General features: G+C 49.2%; 1 protein-coding gene across 1 annotated transcript in view; it reads right to left on the bottom strand.

Annotated features, from left to right (window-relative positions):
* Dync1h1 (dynein cytoplasmic 1 heavy chain 1) overlaps positions 1-19289 on the bottom strand; it is a 65603-nt gene that overhangs the window by 23016 nt on the left and 23298 nt on the right. The window contains 26 exon segments of the mRNA XM_051151562.1: positions 592-757; positions 1392-1513; positions 1598-1804; positions 1892-2125; positions 2346-2486; positions 2709-2939; positions 3952-4179; positions 5171-5327; positions 5494-5732; positions 6330-6542; positions 6770-6953; positions 7142-7385; positions 8995-9154; positions 10199-10299; positions 10416-10698; positions 11636-11830; positions 12024-12212; positions 12291-12456; positions 13117-13290; positions 13369-13535; positions 13710-13856; positions 16050-16259; positions 16336-16446; positions 16905-17018; positions 17160-17315; positions 18247-18486. Coding sequence (XP_051007519.1) covers positions 592-757; positions 1392-1513; positions 1598-1804; positions 1892-2125; positions 2346-2486; positions 2709-2939; positions 3952-4179; positions 5171-5327; positions 5494-5732; positions 6330-6542; positions 6770-6953; positions 7142-7385; positions 8995-9154; positions 10199-10299; positions 10416-10698; positions 11636-11830; positions 12024-12212; positions 12291-12456; positions 13117-13290; positions 13369-13535; positions 13710-13856; positions 16050-16259; positions 16336-16446; positions 16905-17018; positions 17160-17315; positions 18247-18486 — 4779 coding nt within the window.

Raw genomic sequence — 19289 nt, 5'->3', positions numbered from 1 at the left:
ACCCTGCTAAAGGGCTACACAGGTCAAAACCCAAGCGATACTTCAACAGGGAAAAGGTTTATTTACTTATTCTTAGTGTCAAAGTCCCTTGTCACACAGGCTATCCATGACCTTGCTACAGGAGTATTCTACCAACTGAGTTACTTCCCCAGCCCAAAGATCTGTTCGTCTTTTCCCTGTGTAGCCCTGGCTGTCCTGGAACTTACTTTGTAGACCAGGCTGGCCTTGAACTCAAGAGATCCACTGGCCTTTGCCTCCCAATGCTGGAATTAAAGGCATGCATGTAGTTTTTAAAAATGAGAAATTATATTTTACATTCATTAATGTGCATGTATGTATACAGTGGACTACAACTCTATCGGGATTTCTAGTGTCACCAGGCTTGGTGACAAGCACTTTATGAGCCAAACCATTTCACTACTACCCCTAACATGATTTCTAAGTGTTCAAGAAGTGTCAAACGATGGGCTTGCAATCCTCCCAAGAGTTGAGATCACAATCCTGTGCCATCAGACCAAGATGGATCCCAGTCTTTCAGCAGGATTGTTGCTGTACAGGAAAAGAATCCCAAGGAGCAAAGAGGCCATGTACCTGTGACATGGTATAGAACTCCACCATGGCAGCCGTGAGGGGCTCGGCGTAGGTGCGGAGTGAGGGGATGAGCCTCAGCATGGCTCGGTTGAAGGTGCCATAGATCTGTGTCAGGGAAGCTGGTCCTGGGTAATCCACATAGACAACAGGCACGTGGCGCAAGAACCTGCAGCGGGAGAGCACAGCTGAGTGGCTCACCAGGGACTCAAGTCACTGTCACCCTTCATGCACTCAGCAGTTCTGCTGGCAAAGCTAATCCAGGCCACACACACTGCTGGGGCAGGGCTGATGTAAGCAAGGAAGTAGATGAAGCTTGGATTTCCATAAAGTCAATGTTCCCTACTTCCCTCGCCTTGTTACTTTTTGTAGCACTGCAGGGACTGAACCCAGCACCCACCTTTGGCACGTCAGGCACTGGAGCACCACCTTGCCCGAATGCCTTGCTTTTATCTTTTTGGTTACAGTACAGGCAATTAATTCAGAAGAAATCATTTGATAGGTAATGTTTTAAAATCTTTTTTTTCTATTTATATTTAATCAATTAACTAGTGGACACACACACACACACACACACACACACACAAACACAGGGCCTGTGGAGGTCAGAGGATAACTTGCATATGCTGGTTTTCTCTTACTGCTGTTGCGTTATGTTCACAGCAGTTCTGGGCATCGTGTGTGCGTGTGTGTGTGTGTGTGTGTGTGTGTGAGAGAGAGAGAGAGAGAGAGAGAGAGAGAGAGAGAGAGAGAGAGAGAGAGAGAGAGAGAGACAGTGCCCAAAAGTCGATGGAGCTGCTTACCTGTGTGACAGGGGCTTTCTCCCAGGGTCAGTGGGTGGATTGCAAGCCCCAACAAACTGGATTCTCTCTAGCTTCACCCATGTTTGGTCTGAGGTACGATAGAAGCCTCCATGCTCCACCATCTGAAGGAAAAGGGAGCGTAGGAGTTAGGAACAAGATGTGAGTGGAAAACATGGAAGGGAGAAGGGCCACTGCCGTGCACACACCTGTCTGATGAAGGAGATGACCCTCTGTGTACCGTACTTATCCATATCTGGCAGGTTGATTTCATCACAGAACAAGACCAGCCACTTCCCAAGTTGAACAGGAGCCAGGACAACGCCGTTAGGCGTGCGCCTGTACTCACAGTAGTGGTCGAACGTCTTCAGCAGCAGCTCTGGTGTAGTGGCGCTTGAGAAGTTGAGGCCCACAACCTTTGGGTAAGCAGACACAAAATGAGCTTCCAAGTGCAAGCTCACATTTCATCCCAAAGGCTTCTTTGTACCATATCCTGGCCTTACCTCCATGTCAGGCAAGGCACGGAGGGCGCTGAAGAGCGTCATGGTCTTGCCAGACCCAGGAGGGCCACATAAGACCAGGGGCTTGTGTTCCGCCAGCCAAGTGTACAGAAGAGCTTCGTGGCGGACTGTGTCTAGAGTTGGCACAACGACATCTGGAGCTGCTACCTTGTGTGTCTCCACTTCAATCTGAGGCACCTTGGCCTGCCACGGCGACCATTCTCCACTGATGGATACCTACACACGAGATGGGATGAACCACTCCATGGCTACTGTGCCTCCTTCTTTCCAGTTTTTAACAGTTTACATCTTCCAAAAGAAGGACAGGACAAGCCAAGCCGCACTCCCTGCTGTCTTGCAAAACCAAAGACACTAAAAGATGAAGCAAGTTCACGACAGGACACATCACACTCACAGAAGGGAACCATGGGAAAAGGCTGCTACAAGCCATGCTTACTTCATAATCAATGATGGGAATGTTGGGTGCGGTGGGCAGCGGCACTGTGGTGATCCGTCTGATGTACTCGCCCAGCTCTGCTCTCATTTTCAGCCGGCTGTCTCCAGACAGCGACCAGAGGATGGCATAAACCAGATAGCGCTATAGAAAAATTAATTTTTTTTGTGAAATTTGAACAAGATGAAAGACAGTGACGACAGAGTTAGCTTTGAAGCCTCCTTGGGCAGTGGGTACCCTCTGGACCTCTCTTAGCCCCTCCCTGCCTCCCCATGAAAACTTGACCTTCACCCAGGAAGCAACACACTCAAGTGACAGAATGTTTTGGAGCATCTCAGGCCGCAGGATGCCAGCACCACCCCTGACCTGAATGTAGCGTTCCAGCTGCTCGATCTGCATGGGGAAATCAGGATGGTTGGCATTGTACTGGGCCACGTTTCGGCAGGCCTGGTGCAGCATGGAGAAGAGCGAGCCCAGGCAGCGCAGGCGGGTCAGGTCCATGATGTGCTCCAGCTTGAAGGCATGCTCCAGGGCCTTGGTGACCAGGCCGTTGGATGTGAAGTACGGCTGCATAATCGTTGCTGCATCTCTTTGAATCTGAAAGAAAGAACAAAAATTGACAACAACTATTTAAAAATGCTGGAAGTCAGCACCTGGGAGGTGGAGGTAGGAGGATTGTGACTTCTTTCTAGGCTAGCCTGAGCTACATAGTGAGACTCTGTCTTTAAAAAAAAATGTTGGACCAGCCTGGTCTACAAAGTGAGTCCAGGACAGCCAAGGCTACACAGAGAAAACCTGTCTTGAAACACCAAAAAAGTTGGGCCAGGTGTGGTGGCCCACACCTTTAATCCCAGCATACAGGAGGCAGAGGCAGGCGGATCTCTGTGAGTTCAAAGCCAGCCTGGTCTAGAGTCTTGGACAGCCAGGCCTACACATAGAAAGCGGGTCTTGAAAACAAACAAACAAATTACCTGTGTGTGTGTGTGTGTGTGTGTGTGTGTGTGTGTGTGTGTGTGTGTGTGAGAGAGAGAGAGAGAGAGAGAGAGAGAGAGAGAGAGAGAGAGAGAGAGCGAGCGCACGCACAATACACAGTACAGTACACAGAGACAGTACACAGTAGAGCCAGGGAAAACTTGTGGGAGTCGGTTCTCTTCCTTTACAATGCAGGATCCAGAGACTCAACTCAGATCAACAGATGAAGGCGAGTGTCTCTACCACTGAGTCATATGACTTTCTCACTTTAAGGCTTGTTTTGTTTTGTTTTTAAAGATGTATTTATTACATATACAGTGCTCTACCTGCATGTACACCTGCAGGCCAGAAGAGGCCACATTACAGATGCTTGTGAGCCACCATGTGGGTGCTGGGAATTGACCTCAGGACCTTTGGAAAAGCAGCCAGTGCTCTTAATCTCTGAGCCACTTCTCCAACCCTCACTTTAAGGTTTATAGTAACCAGTTCTTAACTTTGGCAAGCTGCGCCAGAGAGTCTCCTCAAAAGCTGCTGTAAGACAAAGCTGGCTATTCACAACTCCACTGAGCGCTGGGTTTTTCACTCCACCCTTTTGGATCCAAGCCTGTGGCCCTCAGAGCACCAGCAGCCCACTCACCTGCAGCATTGGAGAAGCAGCCTCTTCACCCTCGTCTTCTTTGCCTTTTCGCCTCCGCTGTGCCTCGTCCTCCCCTTCATCCAGGGGGATGCTGCGCAGCCTGGCCAGGAAGTTATTGAATATCATGTCTGTGCTCAGTACGTCCTCGCTGAACCACACCATGCCACAGCGAGACACAGTGGCCAGGGTTGCATATTTCAAGTCCTGCACTTCAAACATTATTCGTACCTTGGAGGAAAAAGAATTAGGTAAATTAAATTAGAAACTTGAATATTAAAATTTCTCTACTTATATGCATACTGAAAGAGTACTCTAACCTTTTTATACTCTAATAATTAAAAAAAAAAAAAAACCCTACAATTCATATAGCTACAATACTCACAACCTCTCTCCTTAAGAATTTGGGTAGGAAACTATGTCAGGTGTGAAGTTCCTGGTGGAGAGGCCCAGCTGCCTCATGCGGTGCTGTCATGGCAAGCCTCAGTGGGCAGGCATCTCCTGTAAATGTTGCTCCCATGTTCCACACACCTGAACTCCTCCACCTGAAGTACAGGCCCACTCATTCTATCTCCATTTACCCCCAGAGTTAGGTCACCTGCCCAACAGTGGGGCTAAGATTCCAATCCGAAATTCAGAATACCGACCCTACCCCTCAGAGCCATCTATCTCACAAGATCAAGCTATCTGACCAGAGTCAGAATCTACTGAGCAGTCAGTCACGAAGGGGCCTGGTGACATCCATAGAGAGATGGTGAGATGCACACACCGTAAGGCGGAACTCAAGCTACTCGACCTGTTTCTGAGCCATGAGCATCAATCCTCCCTCACACCTGCGGCCCCACTGAATGGCAGCCACAGGCAGCTGCTCAGCACCCCATCTGCAGGGGCAGCTCTAAGACTCCCAGTGGGCACCTGGAAGCGCAGGCAGCGCTGAGCCCTGGGTACACCACGTCCTACACACACCCCTTTGATAAAGTTCAAGTTACAAATCAGGCACAGTAACAGACTAACAGCAGCAAGCAGTAAACAGAGATATTCTAGTAACCAACTATAAACGTTTCCTAAAACTTTAAGCTATTTAATTCTGGAATTCTCCACAAAATATTTTCCAGCTGCAGATGACATGGGGTAACCAAAGTCTTGGAAGGTGAAACGGGGGGCTACGACCTAGGAAGCCTCTTCCCGGAGCCTTGCTCTGTGAGTGCGCACAGCCACTCACGTTGGGCGGCAGGCTGAGGCGCTCTCCGTTGGGCAGCGTCAAGAGCTTGTTGTCGTCGAGCACAGAGTTCAGGTTCTCCACCCACTCGGGGTCCACATCCCCGTCAAACACAATCCACTGGCGTTTCTGCAGCTCGCCTCTCACATTGTCTATGATCCTGGTTTGAAAAAAAAAATTAATCACTCACTCAAACCACTTAAAATGCTCACCCTCCCCAGTGCACTCTGCTCTTTGTGTGGACTTGCTGAGGAAGAGAACCAACACCGTGACTGCAAGCATTCGTACAGGCCCTGAACTCTGCACGTCAACCACAGTAAACATACTTTCTCAGCACATGTGTGAAGAGTCCGTCTGTCCACTCCCTGGTGTTGGGGTCCAAGGTTCCGTAGAGGTGGTCTTTGCTGATGGCTTTGGGGTCAATTATGTGGGCCACGCCCTCCACACCCTCAAGCCTCTCAAGAGCCTTCAGCAGCACACGCCAGGCCATGCTCTTCCCACTTCCTGAAGGCCCAACCATCATGAGGCCATGATTAATCTGGGTGATCTGATAGAGCTGGAGAACCTGCGGGGCCAGAGAGCGGCACTGAGACCTTGGGGAAGAGATAGGCGCTGCGCGGCCACTTCTGGGGACGGTGAGCAAGAAACTTGTCCTCTAGATTCCTAACGCCAGAAGTCTCCAAGAGAGGATGGGCACCGCATCTCAAAGACATTTCTACACCAGGGAGGAAGTCTGGGCCAGTGGAATAGATGTCTGCTATGCTTTCTCAACACGGAAACTTCCAAAGACGCTCCGAGGATGAGAAGAGATCAAATGGAAGGATTACTCCAGTTCAGAATACTCAGGTCAACACACAGTGGGTATAAATAACGGACCCAGGGGAAGGAAAGGAACTGACCTAGACAGGAAATCCCAGCTGGCTGTCAGGTTAAACTGTTAACCTGCCAGACTGGAAAATTCTTAAGTAGATTTTTAACGGCATAAACCAATTTTCATTATAATCAGAACTTTAGTCAGCCTTTTTCAAGTTAGTGCTAAATGTAAGAGACATTTCAAGTTTTGCTACCTGTGTTAGTTAAGGGACAATCAAGTAGGCCTTGGGGAACTGGCCTCCTCAGATGGCTGGGAGCCTGTGGTCTTGGGAGCAGCAAGTTACGGTACCTTTTCAACCCACATCCCACCAACTTCTTCTCCATCGCCGTATGTCAAGTACATCTCCTGACACACTTTCTTCAGCTCTTCTCGAAGGGCGGTCATCTCCCCACGGTGGTACTGGACTCCAGGGAACACATCCGACAGGAGGCTGAAGAGCAGTGGGATGTCTTCTGCCACCAGCTTGGGCACCATTGTCTCACACACACTCTGTATCAGAATCTATGGGGGGGAGGGAGAGTCCCAGGCAGAAGGATCACACCAAGAACTCAAGGTCTTGTCCTAAGGTGAACTCCAGAACGTGCATGTTTTCAACAGAACATTGTAATCTGGATATGGTGGTGGATACCTGTGACCCCAGCACTTGGGAGGATGAGGCAGGAGGACAGCTATGAGTTCAAGGCTGGCCTAGGCTACACAGTGTAAAGGGAAACTACAAAAGTACAGACCTCCTGCTCAGGCAGGTTCTCAGCAATTTCTCCTTCGTCAACGGCCTCCCCCCGTTCTTCCTTCTCTCTCTTTATCTTCTGGATCCTCTCCCTCTTCACATTGCCTGCACTTACAAGCACACTCTTCAACGCCCGAAGGCCAAAGTCATAATGGCTTTGGGAAGACAGCTGCTCGTCACACAGCCTGAAAGAGAAAATGCTTTCTTAAGAAAAGCACCCATTAAGCGAACAGCACTTAAAGGCAAGGAAGGAGACGGGCATCTGAAAGATGGGGGACTGTGAACAGGAACTAACAGGCTAGACAGGAGCACCCGCCGTCAGCTGAACAAGCCATCAGCCAGAACGGGTTGCGAGCAGCCCGCGGCTACTCACTTGAAGAACGGGACGATCTTGTTGGCGAGGACCTCGGCAGTGCGGAAGCCCTGTGAGTACAGCATCACCTGGGCGATCAGCTGCCGGTCAGGCTTGGTCATCGCCAAGCTCCGGAACAGCTTCTTGAGGTTGTCGGGGAGGTTTGAGCGGCCTGCATAGCCTGGGTTCATGGTGATGAAGATAGCCATGTCTGGGCTGACCTTGACTTGTTTGTTCAGCAGCTCACAAGTAATGGGGGCTGAGGCTGAAATCACAAGAAAGTACCCGACAGTCTAAATTGACAGAGCGCCACCCACTCTTTACTCACCTTAAGATCAAAGCCCAGGACTCTGGGGTGACAGGCTTTACAGAGGCTGCTCTCACCAGCCAGGCCGACCCTTCTATAGACTACTGCCAGTCAGGCACCAGAGACCAGCTATCAAGGCAGCAGAGACAGCTGCGCGCCGACGGTGCAGACGATGCTGACCGTCAACAAGGAGCACAGCAGAGGATGCTGACAGTGAGTATGAGATCACGGGAGTCACCTCCTCTTAGCATCAGCTCAACTTACAGAACAAGCCTGAAGCTGCCCTTGCTCCTTAGGACCATGTGTGTTTACTACGTGAAGGACTGACTACAGGGCTGCTCTAATAGTCTTGTTTTCTTCAGGTCTTTCTAACACAAGTTGTTAAACAATATAGCTGGCAGCCTGCTCCTGGACAAAGCAAGTCCAGAACAGAAAAGGATATACAGAGAAACTCTGTCTCGAAAAAACCCATTAAAAAAACCAAAAAACAAGCCAGGTGTGGTGGCGCACGCCTTTAATCCCAGCACTTGGGAGGCAGAGGCAGGCGGATCACTGTGAGTTCGAGGCCAGCCTGGTCTACAAAGTGAGTCCAGGATGGCCAAGGCTACACAGAGAAACCCTGTCTCAAAAAACCAAAAAACAAACAAAAACAAAAAACAAAAACCTAGCTGGGAGTTGGGCAGTGGTGGTGCATGCTTTTAATCCCAGCACTTGGGTAGCAGAGGCAAGTGGATCGCCGTGAGTTCAAGGCCAGCCTGGTGTATAGAGTGATGCCAGGACAGCCAGGGCTACACAGAGAAACCCTGTCTCAGGGGAAAAACAAACAAACAAACTCAAAACCAATTAGCCAACCAACAACCAAACAAACGAAAAACCCAAAAGTAAACAAGAAAGCCAGGCAGTGGTGGTGCACACCTTTGATCCCAGCACTTAGGAGGCAGAGGCAGGCAGAAACCTGAGTCCAAACATAGCCTGGTCTCCAGGACAGGCAAGGCTATGCAGAGAAACCGTGTCTTGAAAAACAAAACAAAACAAAACAAAAAGTAAACAAGAAAAGTAGGCACGACAGGGAGAGTCTTCCACCTACCTAGCTGCACAGCAAGTACATCTGGCACCAACCCTGTCTCCACCACATGTGCCTGGGCTGCGATAGATGCAAAGAACACAGCCTTCCAGAACAGCTACTCCTAATACTGACAGAGGGACTTACTCCACAAACCACATGGGGGGAGCACTGAGGTCAAACAGGTGGCTCAGGAGGCTGGCTTCCCAGTGACACTGAAAGGAAAAGGCCCCCTAGGGGCACGTGGCATGGAAGGCACTCATGGCCGTGGCCTTGCAGAGGATGCTCTGCTGTAGGACCCATAGGAACTGGTACTGCTACTGACAGCACAAGAGAGTGGAAATGATCCCAAACCACCCAGCCCTCATCTCAGCCTTCACCACGACTCCTTGTACTGCTTGCTCCTGGGGTAAGCTGTCATTGGTAAATGGCCTCATATCAGATTCCCCCCTAGCCCCTCAGTGATGAAAAGCCACAACAAAACCAAACACAAACGAGCCTTACTCTTATCGTAGTTGGGGTTGGAATGCTCCCGCAGGGCCTCTTGTATGCACTGCACCTGCTGGGATACAGCCGAGAGCATCCGCTCCTCCAGGCGGTTAAACTCGTCAAAGCAGCCCCACGCGCCCACTTGGCAAAGCCCCACGAAGATACGTCCCATCGCCTAGAATGAAAAGAACCAGAGAGGCTTAAACCATCTGCTATGGGCTGACGTGTGTCCCTTCCCAACAGCATCTCTCCATGTCCTGAACCCGTGTTACTGTGTTTGGACACAGGCTCTACAGGAGGTAAGAGGAAGGGAGACACTAATCAGAGGGGGCTGGTGTTCTCCAAAGTGACCTGAGTCCACCCTTCTGGCCACCGCTCCCTCTCTGCATACTGAGGAAAGAGCACATGCTCAGACTGAGGGAAGCAGCACCTACACATAAGGAAGAGAGGCCTCATTGGGAGCCGATTCTTTCAAAACCATGTGGGTTTCGTGGCTGCAGGACTGTGGGGAACCATCTTTGTAGTCTGAGCTATGCAGCCTATGGTAACTGCGGCTAACTTGTCCAACTCTGAGCAAGTCACATCTTTCTGAAACCACAACTTCTCCTTTCAAAATGAGAATAGCAGCTACCATGCAGTGTGGATAACCAGTAGTCGTTCTTCATTCCCATAAAGAGCATTACCATTACAAAGACGCACTGAGAGCTGCACTTTCCATCCAGTGTCAACAAAATCCCACTGACAAAACCATAGTTTTTAATCCTATCACCTTCTTGTTAGCTTAGAGACATTTTCCATAATATTTATTGTTTTCAGACTTAGATATGAAGCATCACCTTGGAGAGCTCCCCTTCAGCACCGTGGTAGAGGGCTTGCCTAGCGTGTTTAAAACTCTGGGTTTGACCCTGGTTAGGGAAGGGAGGATAATTACTGCTAGAGGTGACAGTGTGTGCTAGCCCTGCTGAGAGACAAGGACTGAGTTCTAGGCTAGCCTGGGCTATACAAGGAAACCCAGTCCCAAATACATAAATACAGACAGGCAGGCAACAGCCATTTCGGACAAACAGTAATGGTTAACTTGAGACAATGAAAGTCAAGTTGGCGTCAATGTGTGTGCCAGCTCTGCTGCAGCTCGGCACAGCACCAGGGAAGGCAGGCTGCCCTGGGGCAGAGAGAGCAGAAGTGCAATAGTTTTAGACAATGTGAAAAAATTTCTTACCTGGAAATCAAAGGTTTCATCGCAGTTGAAAACGAGGACAAACCGCCCCAGCTGATGGCCGAGGGCTTTGACGGACTCTGTCTTCCCGGTCCCAGCAGGCCCTTTATTTGAAAGGAAAATAATTTATTACTCAAGTACACAACCTAGTTGGTAGTAAATCCATAAAACAAAACAACTCATCCAAACCATCAGCTTAGCGGTCAAAATAAGATCTTACCAAATGGAGAGCCCCCAAGTCTGGCCTCCAAAGCTTGCGTCATTGTCAAATAGCAACGGTCAGTGAGGGGTGTCTGAACCAGTTTGTCTTGAACACCTAGGTACTCAAAGCCATAGTTAAACTTGGCATTTGCCATCTGAATAGACAGCTGCTGTAACACGTCAGTTTGTTTAGGGTCAAAGTAAAATCGCATCTGGCTCAGCCATTCAAAAGACTTAGCGTTGTCAATCTTGCTTTTGATCAAGGACCTGGTAACATCTCTCTGGTGAACCAACTCTGTGATCTGAGGAAGTAAAAATGGAAGCAGACTGTCTGTTAACTTTACCTTAGGAGTCAGACCCAGTTACAGTGACTAGCAGCGAATATTCCCAACTTCAAACAGAACTTCCCTGGCAGGACACTGGAAATGTTATCCATGCAACAGTGTCACCAGACTCAGAAGACAGAAAAACCAACACCCACTGTAAGCGAGAATTCTGTGCCACTCAATGTCACAGACAGCAGCTTTCTCATGTCTACCCCAGGGGCTGTCCACTTTGTGCCACCATGGTGCTGCAGCCACCCTCTGGGAAGATGATGATGGGAAACAGTGTACACCCTCAAAAATCTGGTCACGGCCAGGTGGTGGTATTACATGCCTTTATCCAAGCACCCAGGAGGCAGAGGTAGGTGGATCTCTGTGAGTTCAAGGACAGTCTGGTCTACAGAGTGAGCCCAGGACAGCCAGGGCTACACAGAGAGACCCTGTGATGAAAAAGTTCTTCTTCCAATATAGTCACCTGACTCATTCATAACATATGGCCACATTTTTGTGGGTCTATGTGCACATGACTGCATGTGTGTGCAGAGGCCAGGGTCACTCTTTAGGGGCAGCCCACATTTGTCCTTGGACCTGGGGCTCTGAAACGCGGGATCTCGTGCTTGTGCAGCAAGCACTATAGCAGCCTAGCCCTCACCAACATCACCTTGAAAGGGGACAGAGAGCCACCACCACCCTAGTGCACACTCAGCGCCTATGTGGCTCACTACCATAGGCAAACGTGTAACCAGGCTGGCCTAGAACTCCTGATCCTCCTGCCTCCAGTCCCCGATTCTAAGGTTACAGGTGTGGCCCACAGCTCCCAGCTTACACTGCCTTTGCTACAAAAGGCACATTTTAAAGCATCTTTTCCCTCCGCTCCTTGAGCTGACAAGTGAGAAGGGGCTCAGGCGGGGCTCACCAAGTGCTCCAGCTTCCGTCTTCTGAGAGGGGGCTGCTCCATGAGGACAGAGTCGGCTAGGACGTTGAGCGTGACCTCCACGTTGCTCAGCACAGAGTGTAAGGGTGCCACATCACCACCTCCCCCAACGCTGCTTAGGGCGTTCTCCACGTTCTCAGACCAGGCTATTTGGGCTGACAACACCACCAGCTGGGCCTGAAAAAATGAGCAAGAAGATCCACAGGTCACTTCCTTTGAGCTGGAGTGTCACTGCACTGCACGGGCTAGCTCTTCCTGTCTCGCGTCCCGAACAGTCTGACTACAGGTGCGCACTGCCCGGTTCCCAGTGGTCATTCTCAAGTGAGTCAGAGCTTTCCTCTGCAGCCTGCTTGTTTCTACTGTGGATTACCTGATATTTATCAATCCAAGTAATGTAGGTATTTGGGTCAATTGAAGTTGCTTTTCCAAAAATCTCCACTTCTGTAACAGACTCTGCCAGAAGTTTAGCCAGGGTGACTCTCATCTCCTTTTCCACCAGAGTGAGCCACTCATTAATTTTGGGGTGTTCAGTGATGGACACTGGAGTTTTAAACATAACCTGGAGATAAAAAGGCATTTCAAGAGTGAAGGCAGGCAAGTGTGAGAAGCTTCTGAGCCACAAGTGTACTGAGCCTACCTCCTCTCCCTCTCGGGACGAGACGCCGAGCACCACAGAGCTGTCCTCGGTTAGGATGATGCTGGAGACCCCAGCGAACATCTTCTTGAAGTGCTTCTGCAGCTTAGCCACATTCTTGCTGTTCCCAATGATCTCGAGCAAGTCCTCATCACCCACAAAGTAGAACCTGAAATCACAACAACCCAGCCGCTACTGCACCGAGGATGACTGAGCAAAACGTCCACACACAGGAGGAAGCAGCTGGAAGAAAGGCCTCCAGCTGGAGTGCAGGTGAGTGCAAGCATCTCCCTGGGCTCAGTGAGAGACACGATTACAACAAGAACGGGAAGAATTCAGTGCCACTCAGTTGAGTCCTTTTGACAGCATCCGCTCGGCTCACCCTAAGCAAACGCCTTGGAAAGGAGGAGAGACCACTTAGGAGACAGCAGAGCTAGGAAAAATGAGCTTAGAGATGCGTTATAAGATTGAGGCTGGAACAGCCGGGCGTGGTGGTGCACATGCCTTTAATCCCAGTACTTGGGAGGCAGAAGCAGGTGGATCGCTGTGAGTTCGAGGCCAGCCTGGTCTACAAAGTGAGTCCAGGACAGCCAAGGCTACATGGAGAAACCCTGTCTCGAAAAACAAAAAACAAACAAACAAACAAAAAAAACAAAAAACAAAACAAAGATTGAGGCTGGAAACTGGGAGCTCCTGTAGTATTACCAACAGGTGCTGCGAGGCAGAAGACTCCGTCAATGATTTGACATCAAAACTGAGCAACACCAGGAAAAGAGAAGAGGGCAAATGCAGGAAAGCACAGCTGAGCTTGGACCTGTCTCAGGCTCACCTGGGGAACGACGACCGCTCTCGTTCTAGGTATTCTCCCAGTGCTTTCTGGATCTTTCCCAGCAGGTCTGCCAACCTTTCCAGAGACCTCTGTACTCCCTGTATGTTCAGAACATCCATCACAAGTGGAGACTTGGATACTTTTTTCATCAGAGCCAAAAACTCCGTGCTGATGCTAGAGAAGAAAGCAGAGCTGGGTCAGCGTCTGCAGCGCGCTGTCAGCCCCACCGCGCCCGGCCCACCGAGGCTGCACCTCTGGAAGCGCTGGGTTTCCACAGGCAGCAGATGTTTGATGTCCGCACTGCCTGTGAAGATGCCTTCCAAGTAGACCCAGCGCCTCTGCACATCGATCCACACGTCGAAGAGAGCCATGATCCGGTTCAACTTGTCCTCCCAGCTCAGGGCATCTTCTTCAAAAACCTGGTGGGCACACAGGAGGGCACAGCTCAGCCGCTAACCGTTCACTCAAGGATATGCCAAATCTCACTGACAATTGCAAATTAGGATCCCATCAAGTTATCTGACCCACATTTTAAATAAAAAGACATCTGAGGTATAATTCAAGCGTGCAGAAGAATGTCTGAGCAGCCGTACCTTGTAATATGGAGAGAGTTTCATGGCAGACACGCTGTTGATGTGCTCCTTGACCTTGTTGAAGAGGTCATCCCAGCCTCGGATCAGGCGGCATTTGTTCTGGTAGTTGACCAAGTCCAGTTCGTATGTATTCCACACTTCCCGTATCTGAGTGGAACCAGGAAGAGGCTGTTACAAATCAACACCTAAACATTTGCAGGGCACCAAGAGCTCAGCAAGAACAAGTAAGAGTGAGTTTATCAAGCAGGAGGTCTCAGAGGCTGGAAACATTCTAGGCCTAATTTAGATTGTATAGAGGCTAGAAGCTTCCAGGACTAGGCCTAGATTAGCAGAAAGAGACAGTAAGCCTCATAGATAACAGCTGAGCCAGGAGAATAAAATGCTTTTATATATGGAGCTCAGTGTGGTTGGTAAGAAAACCCAACGTGATTGAAGAAGAAGAAAGCCCACAAACATTGCAGAAGCAGAGGACATCTGACAGAAAGCCACAGAAGTGAAATTCGCCTGCAATCATCTCCAGAGGAAGATTCAGCTCGATGCCCAGAGACTCAGGAGACCTCGGAGCAGTGGGAACCTCAAGTCCAGAGCAAGGAATGACGCAGGAGCCTCTTAGACAGTGAATCACAGCAAGCCATCCAAAAGACAAATTTAATTATACAGACAGACTTTTCCTGCATTAAAAATGGAAACTTCCGGGGCTGGAGGGATGGCTAAGAGGTTAAGAGCACTGTCTGCTCTTCTAAAGGTCATAAGTTCAATTCCCAGCAACCATATGGTGGCTCACAGCCAACTATAATGAGATCTGGTACTTTCTTCTGGTGTGAAGGTGTACATGCAGGCAGAACACTGTATACATATAAATAAATCTTCCCCCGCAACCCCCCCATCCCCCGCCCAAGACGGGGTTTCTCCATGTAGCTTTGGCTGTTCTGGACTTGCTTTGTAGACAAGGCTGACCTGGAACTCACAGTGACCCACTTGCCTCTGCCTTCTGAGTGCTGGGATTAAAGGTGTGCGCCGCCGTCGCCGCCACCACCACCACCTGGCTTCATAATAAATAAATCTTAAAAAAAAGATTGTAAAAAAAAAATGGTAACTTCCATCTTGGTGCCTATGGAGGTCTACCGGGGACAGGACTTCTAAAACACAGCTATGTCTGGAAGACTGTGGTACAAGGCCATTTTTGCTGCTACAAGCGAGGTCTCCAGAACCAAAAAGAGCACAAAGCTCTTCTTAAAATTGAAGGTATTTATGCCCAGGATGAAATAGAATTCTACTTAGGCAAGAGATTTTCTTATGTGTCTAAAGCAAAAAACAACACAGTGACTCCTGGAGGCAAACAAAACAAAACCAGAATGTTGTGGGGAAAAGTAACTCGGGCCATGGAAACAGCGGCATGGTTCGTGCCAAACTCTGAAGCAACCTTCCTGCGAAGGCCATTGGACACAGAGTCCATGTAATGCTGTACCCTTCCTGGATTTAAATGAATGAAAAGTAAATAAATAAACCCGAGCCAGGCGTGGTGGTACACGCCTTTAATCCCAGCACTTGGGAAGCAGAGGCAGGCGGATCTCTCTAAGTTTGAGGCCAGCCTGGTCTACAAAGAGAGTTCTAGGACAGCCAGGTCTATTACACAGAGAAACCCTGCTGGTGGGGGGCACTGCAGTACTCATTGCAATTGTGACCAATGGAGTAAACGCCACTCTACTTTCAACTGTAATATTTGTTTATACAACAAGAAAAATTAGCTATGGTAATATAAAGGCTTGAGAGACAAGAGACAGAGGAACTAAGAGAACAGAAAATGTTTAAATATGAACCTATGGTACCTAATGAAACTGATGATCAAAGGAGACAGTCCACTGATAATGGGTAAGAAGCCTGGCTCACTGGAATGGAGCTGGGCAAATGAGACTGCCTAAATGTCTAGTTTATGTGTAGATTCATAAATATCTAATTGTACCTTGATCAAAAGAAAGGGGGAATAAGATTAGCTAAAAAACACTGAATTGTAAACTGTGTGTGGTGGCGCAAGCCTGTAATCCCAGCACTCAGGAAGGCAGAAGCAGGTGGGCGGATCTCTGTGAGTTAGAGGCCAGCTTGGTATAAACAGAGAAACCCAGGGGTGGGGTGGCGGGGAGAGGCGAGAAAAGCTTCCAAATGAAAGTCATGACTCAAAGAAGAGATACAGAAAGACAACGCAGATGATGCAGAAAGCACATCCCCCTGCAGGGAGACAGCTTAACAAACCAGCTTTTACACCAAACACCAGGGAACAGAGATGACTGCAGGTGACAAAACCCCGCTTTGCACAGTCTGATACCCACTCCCACCACTTGCCTGCTTCAGAAACTCTTCCAAAGCCATCTCCCCTTGTGCCACCAGCAGCACATCCTTGACAACAGCTTCATTCTTCTGAAGGTCAACATCCCAGATCTGGCCCAGGGTCAGCTCAGACACGACCCAGTTGACGTGCAGCCTCTTCATCAGCTGCTTCCAGTGCCGGTCTTTAAGTGCCTCAGACTTGAGCTCAATCACCAACATGTTAATCTGTTCGGGGCAAACAGTTACGTAAGCAGGCGTCTTTTGAAAAGATATCCAACACCCACGTGTGGCAGTCACCCACCTTCATGTAGCCTTTCAGCAGCCTCTGGACAAACTCATAGGAGGCATACTGCCGAAGCCGTGCAGGGAAGTTCTTTAGCTGGTTCAAGAGGCCATCTAGGTTTTGACGGAGCTATCAGGAGACACGAGAGAATGGAGTCAAACAGACACAGATACACACAAGGACACACAGGCAGACACAGACGTACACATACACACAAGGACACACAGGCAGACACAGACATACACATATTCACACGGACACAGGGGTAGACACAGACACACACATACTGCCACCACCACTGTATATTGTTATTTTTTTTTCTGATACATGGCCTCATGCACGTATCCAAGGCTAGCCTCAAATTTACACCTGCCCCCACCACCCAGAGTTCTGGGGACTGAACCTAAGGCATTGTGCATGCTGAGTAAGCGCTCTTACCTACAGAGCTACAGCCATCTGAATGGCTCTAAAACAAGGTTTTAGTCTGGATGAAGCAACATGTAGGACATAAATGACAGCTTGTAAGCTTGCACAGTTCTTTCTGTGACTGTGAATGCAGACTCACAGACGTCCATTTCAACAAGTACCTTGCGAGGCTGAACTGAGACCCATGGTTGCTCCTTCATTTGATCAATCTGTTCCCAGACCTTCGACAGTTCCGACCAAACACCTTTGAGGTCTTGTAATTCTTCCAAGGCCACCTGTGGTCAAGAAGAGCAAGGCAGTTTACACTTGGGACAGTAAAGCAGCTCATGGACTCGAACAAAAAGACAACCACCTCAGCGTCTAGCAGGGTCCCTGGGATGAGCAGGTCTCCAGCCTTCCCACTTGCAGGCCCGTACCTGCACACGCTCTTCACTGCCGCTGAGGAGTCCTGTGTCTGTCAGTTCCAATGCCTCCTTGGCCTTTGCACATTTCTCTCTGTCATCCTTCAGCCGGCCGAACTTCCCCTCGTATATGGTCAGGGCCTGAAGAGCCTCCTCAGGGCGCAGATTGCCCTGAAACAACAAGTGGCAGCATTTGGGTCAGCAGAGGGGAACACTGGGGCTTTAAGATAGTAGAGGGCCAAAACAGGAAGTGTGTCTCTCCAGGATGCACACAGCCAGCACCTGCTCGTAAAGCTTAAGCTGTGTTAAGAGACATCAAATTCAATTAAGTATGCCCAAGGACAGTTTAAAAACAGGCAAACAAGCTGGGCGGTGGTGGCAAATGCCTTTAATCCTAGCAGAGGCAGGCGATGTCTGAGTTCCAGGCCAGCCTGGTCTACAAAGAGAGTCCAGGACAGGCAGGGCTGTTACACAGAGAAACTCTGTCTCAAAGAACCAAAACCAAACCAAACAAACAAAAAGCCAGGAAAACAAAACACCTCCTGGGGATGGGGGCTGGAGGGATAGCTTGGTGGTTAAAAGCAGTGGCTGCTATCTTCCTAAGGTGCTGCACCCACATGGCAGCTGGTACCTGTTTGACTCCAGTTCCTGGGGACCAGATGCCCTCTTCTGGTCTCCAGAGGCACTGAATGCCCATGGTGCACAGGCACACATGCAGGCAACACACCCATATAGACATTAACAGATAAAACTACTTCCTGTCTTAAATGACTACCACTCTGGGTAAATAAATGACTATACTGGCTTTCTCACTGGCTATCTACAAATACTCAGAGCATCCACATACTGGGTAAGCTGTATTCCCAGCATCTCACTTTTTACTGTAGCAGTCACTACCTTGTTATGCTGCCCTAACCTCTCTCAACTCAAGTGATCCTCCTGCCTCAGCCTACACCACTGGCTGCCAGCATGCCTTTTAGTTGCCAAAGGCCAAACCCATCTGCAGTATTAAAAAGCTAAGCCCCAGCATGGCTGCCCGGTGTCTGACAGAAAGAACCCTCGCCGCGCGGTGCTGCTGGCTGCCCAGCTTAGCAAAGCTCACCGTGACAGGTTTAGTCTTCTCCCAGTCAGTCAACAGATCGGTGGTGCGGCTCTCCACAGCTCGGTCCTCCTGCACGATCTTCATTTGCAGGTTTGCCACCTGCTGCTGAATGGCAGAGTCCTTCCGGCGCATGATGTCATTGAAGGCCCCCCACTCACCCTCGATGTTGTCAATGTAAAGCCAAGAGGGCGGGAACTGGAACCTCTGCTTTTCCAGAAGACGCTGACCATTGCGGTAGAGCTTTGAGAGTTAAAAGATGTACATATATTATTTATTTATTTATTTATTTTTCTATAACAGTAGGAGAAGCTCCTGTCAACATCTAAACAAGAAAGTAAGCTGGCCAAGTGGTGGTGGCACATGCCTTTAATCCCAGTACTCAGGAGGCAGACCCAGATGGATCTCTGTGAGTTCGATCGAGGCCAGCCTGGTGTAAAAAATGAGTCTAGGACAGCCAGGGTTGTACAGAAAAACCCTGTCTCAAAAAAGTTAAAAAAAAAAAAAAAGGAGAGAGAGAGAGAAACCAAATTGTTTCCTGTGACTACAGAACACACAGATCAAAGCATCTACTCTTCCACAACTGTCCTCCTCAAGGTTACTGCAGTTAGAGGGCATAGTGGAGAGCCTGGAGCGGCCCACCACTGTACCTAACACCACCATGTGGACAGAGAGTACTCGGCACTGTACTCCCTCGCTCTATCTCAAATCTCAAGCACTTGAAAACAGGAACAGATTTTAGAAGATTTTAAGAGACAGTGACTCTCGGGGCTGGAGAGATGCCTCAGCGGTTAAGAGCACTGATTGTTCTTCTAGAGGTCCTGAGTTCAATTCCCAGTACCCACATGGTGGCTCACAGCCATCTGTATTATGATCCGATGGATGAAGACAGCGTACTCATACACATAAAAAATAAGTATCTTAAATAAATAAAAAAGAAGAGACAGTGACTCTCAAACTGAACTGTGCATAACAATCACCCACAGAGCTTTCTAAAGTGCAGACTCCTAGCCTCCCATGGTGCTACATTTATCATGTGCATGCAT

Source organism: Acomys russatus, chromosome 1, assembly GCF_903995435.1.
Source record: "Acomys russatus chromosome 1, mAcoRus1.1, whole genome shotgun sequence".
Lineage (NCBI taxonomy): Eukaryota > Metazoa > Chordata > Mammalia > Rodentia > Muridae > Acomys > Acomys russatus.
The sequence above is the reverse complement of the archived record's forward strand: the minus strand, read 5'-3'. Positions and strand labels throughout refer to the sequence as shown.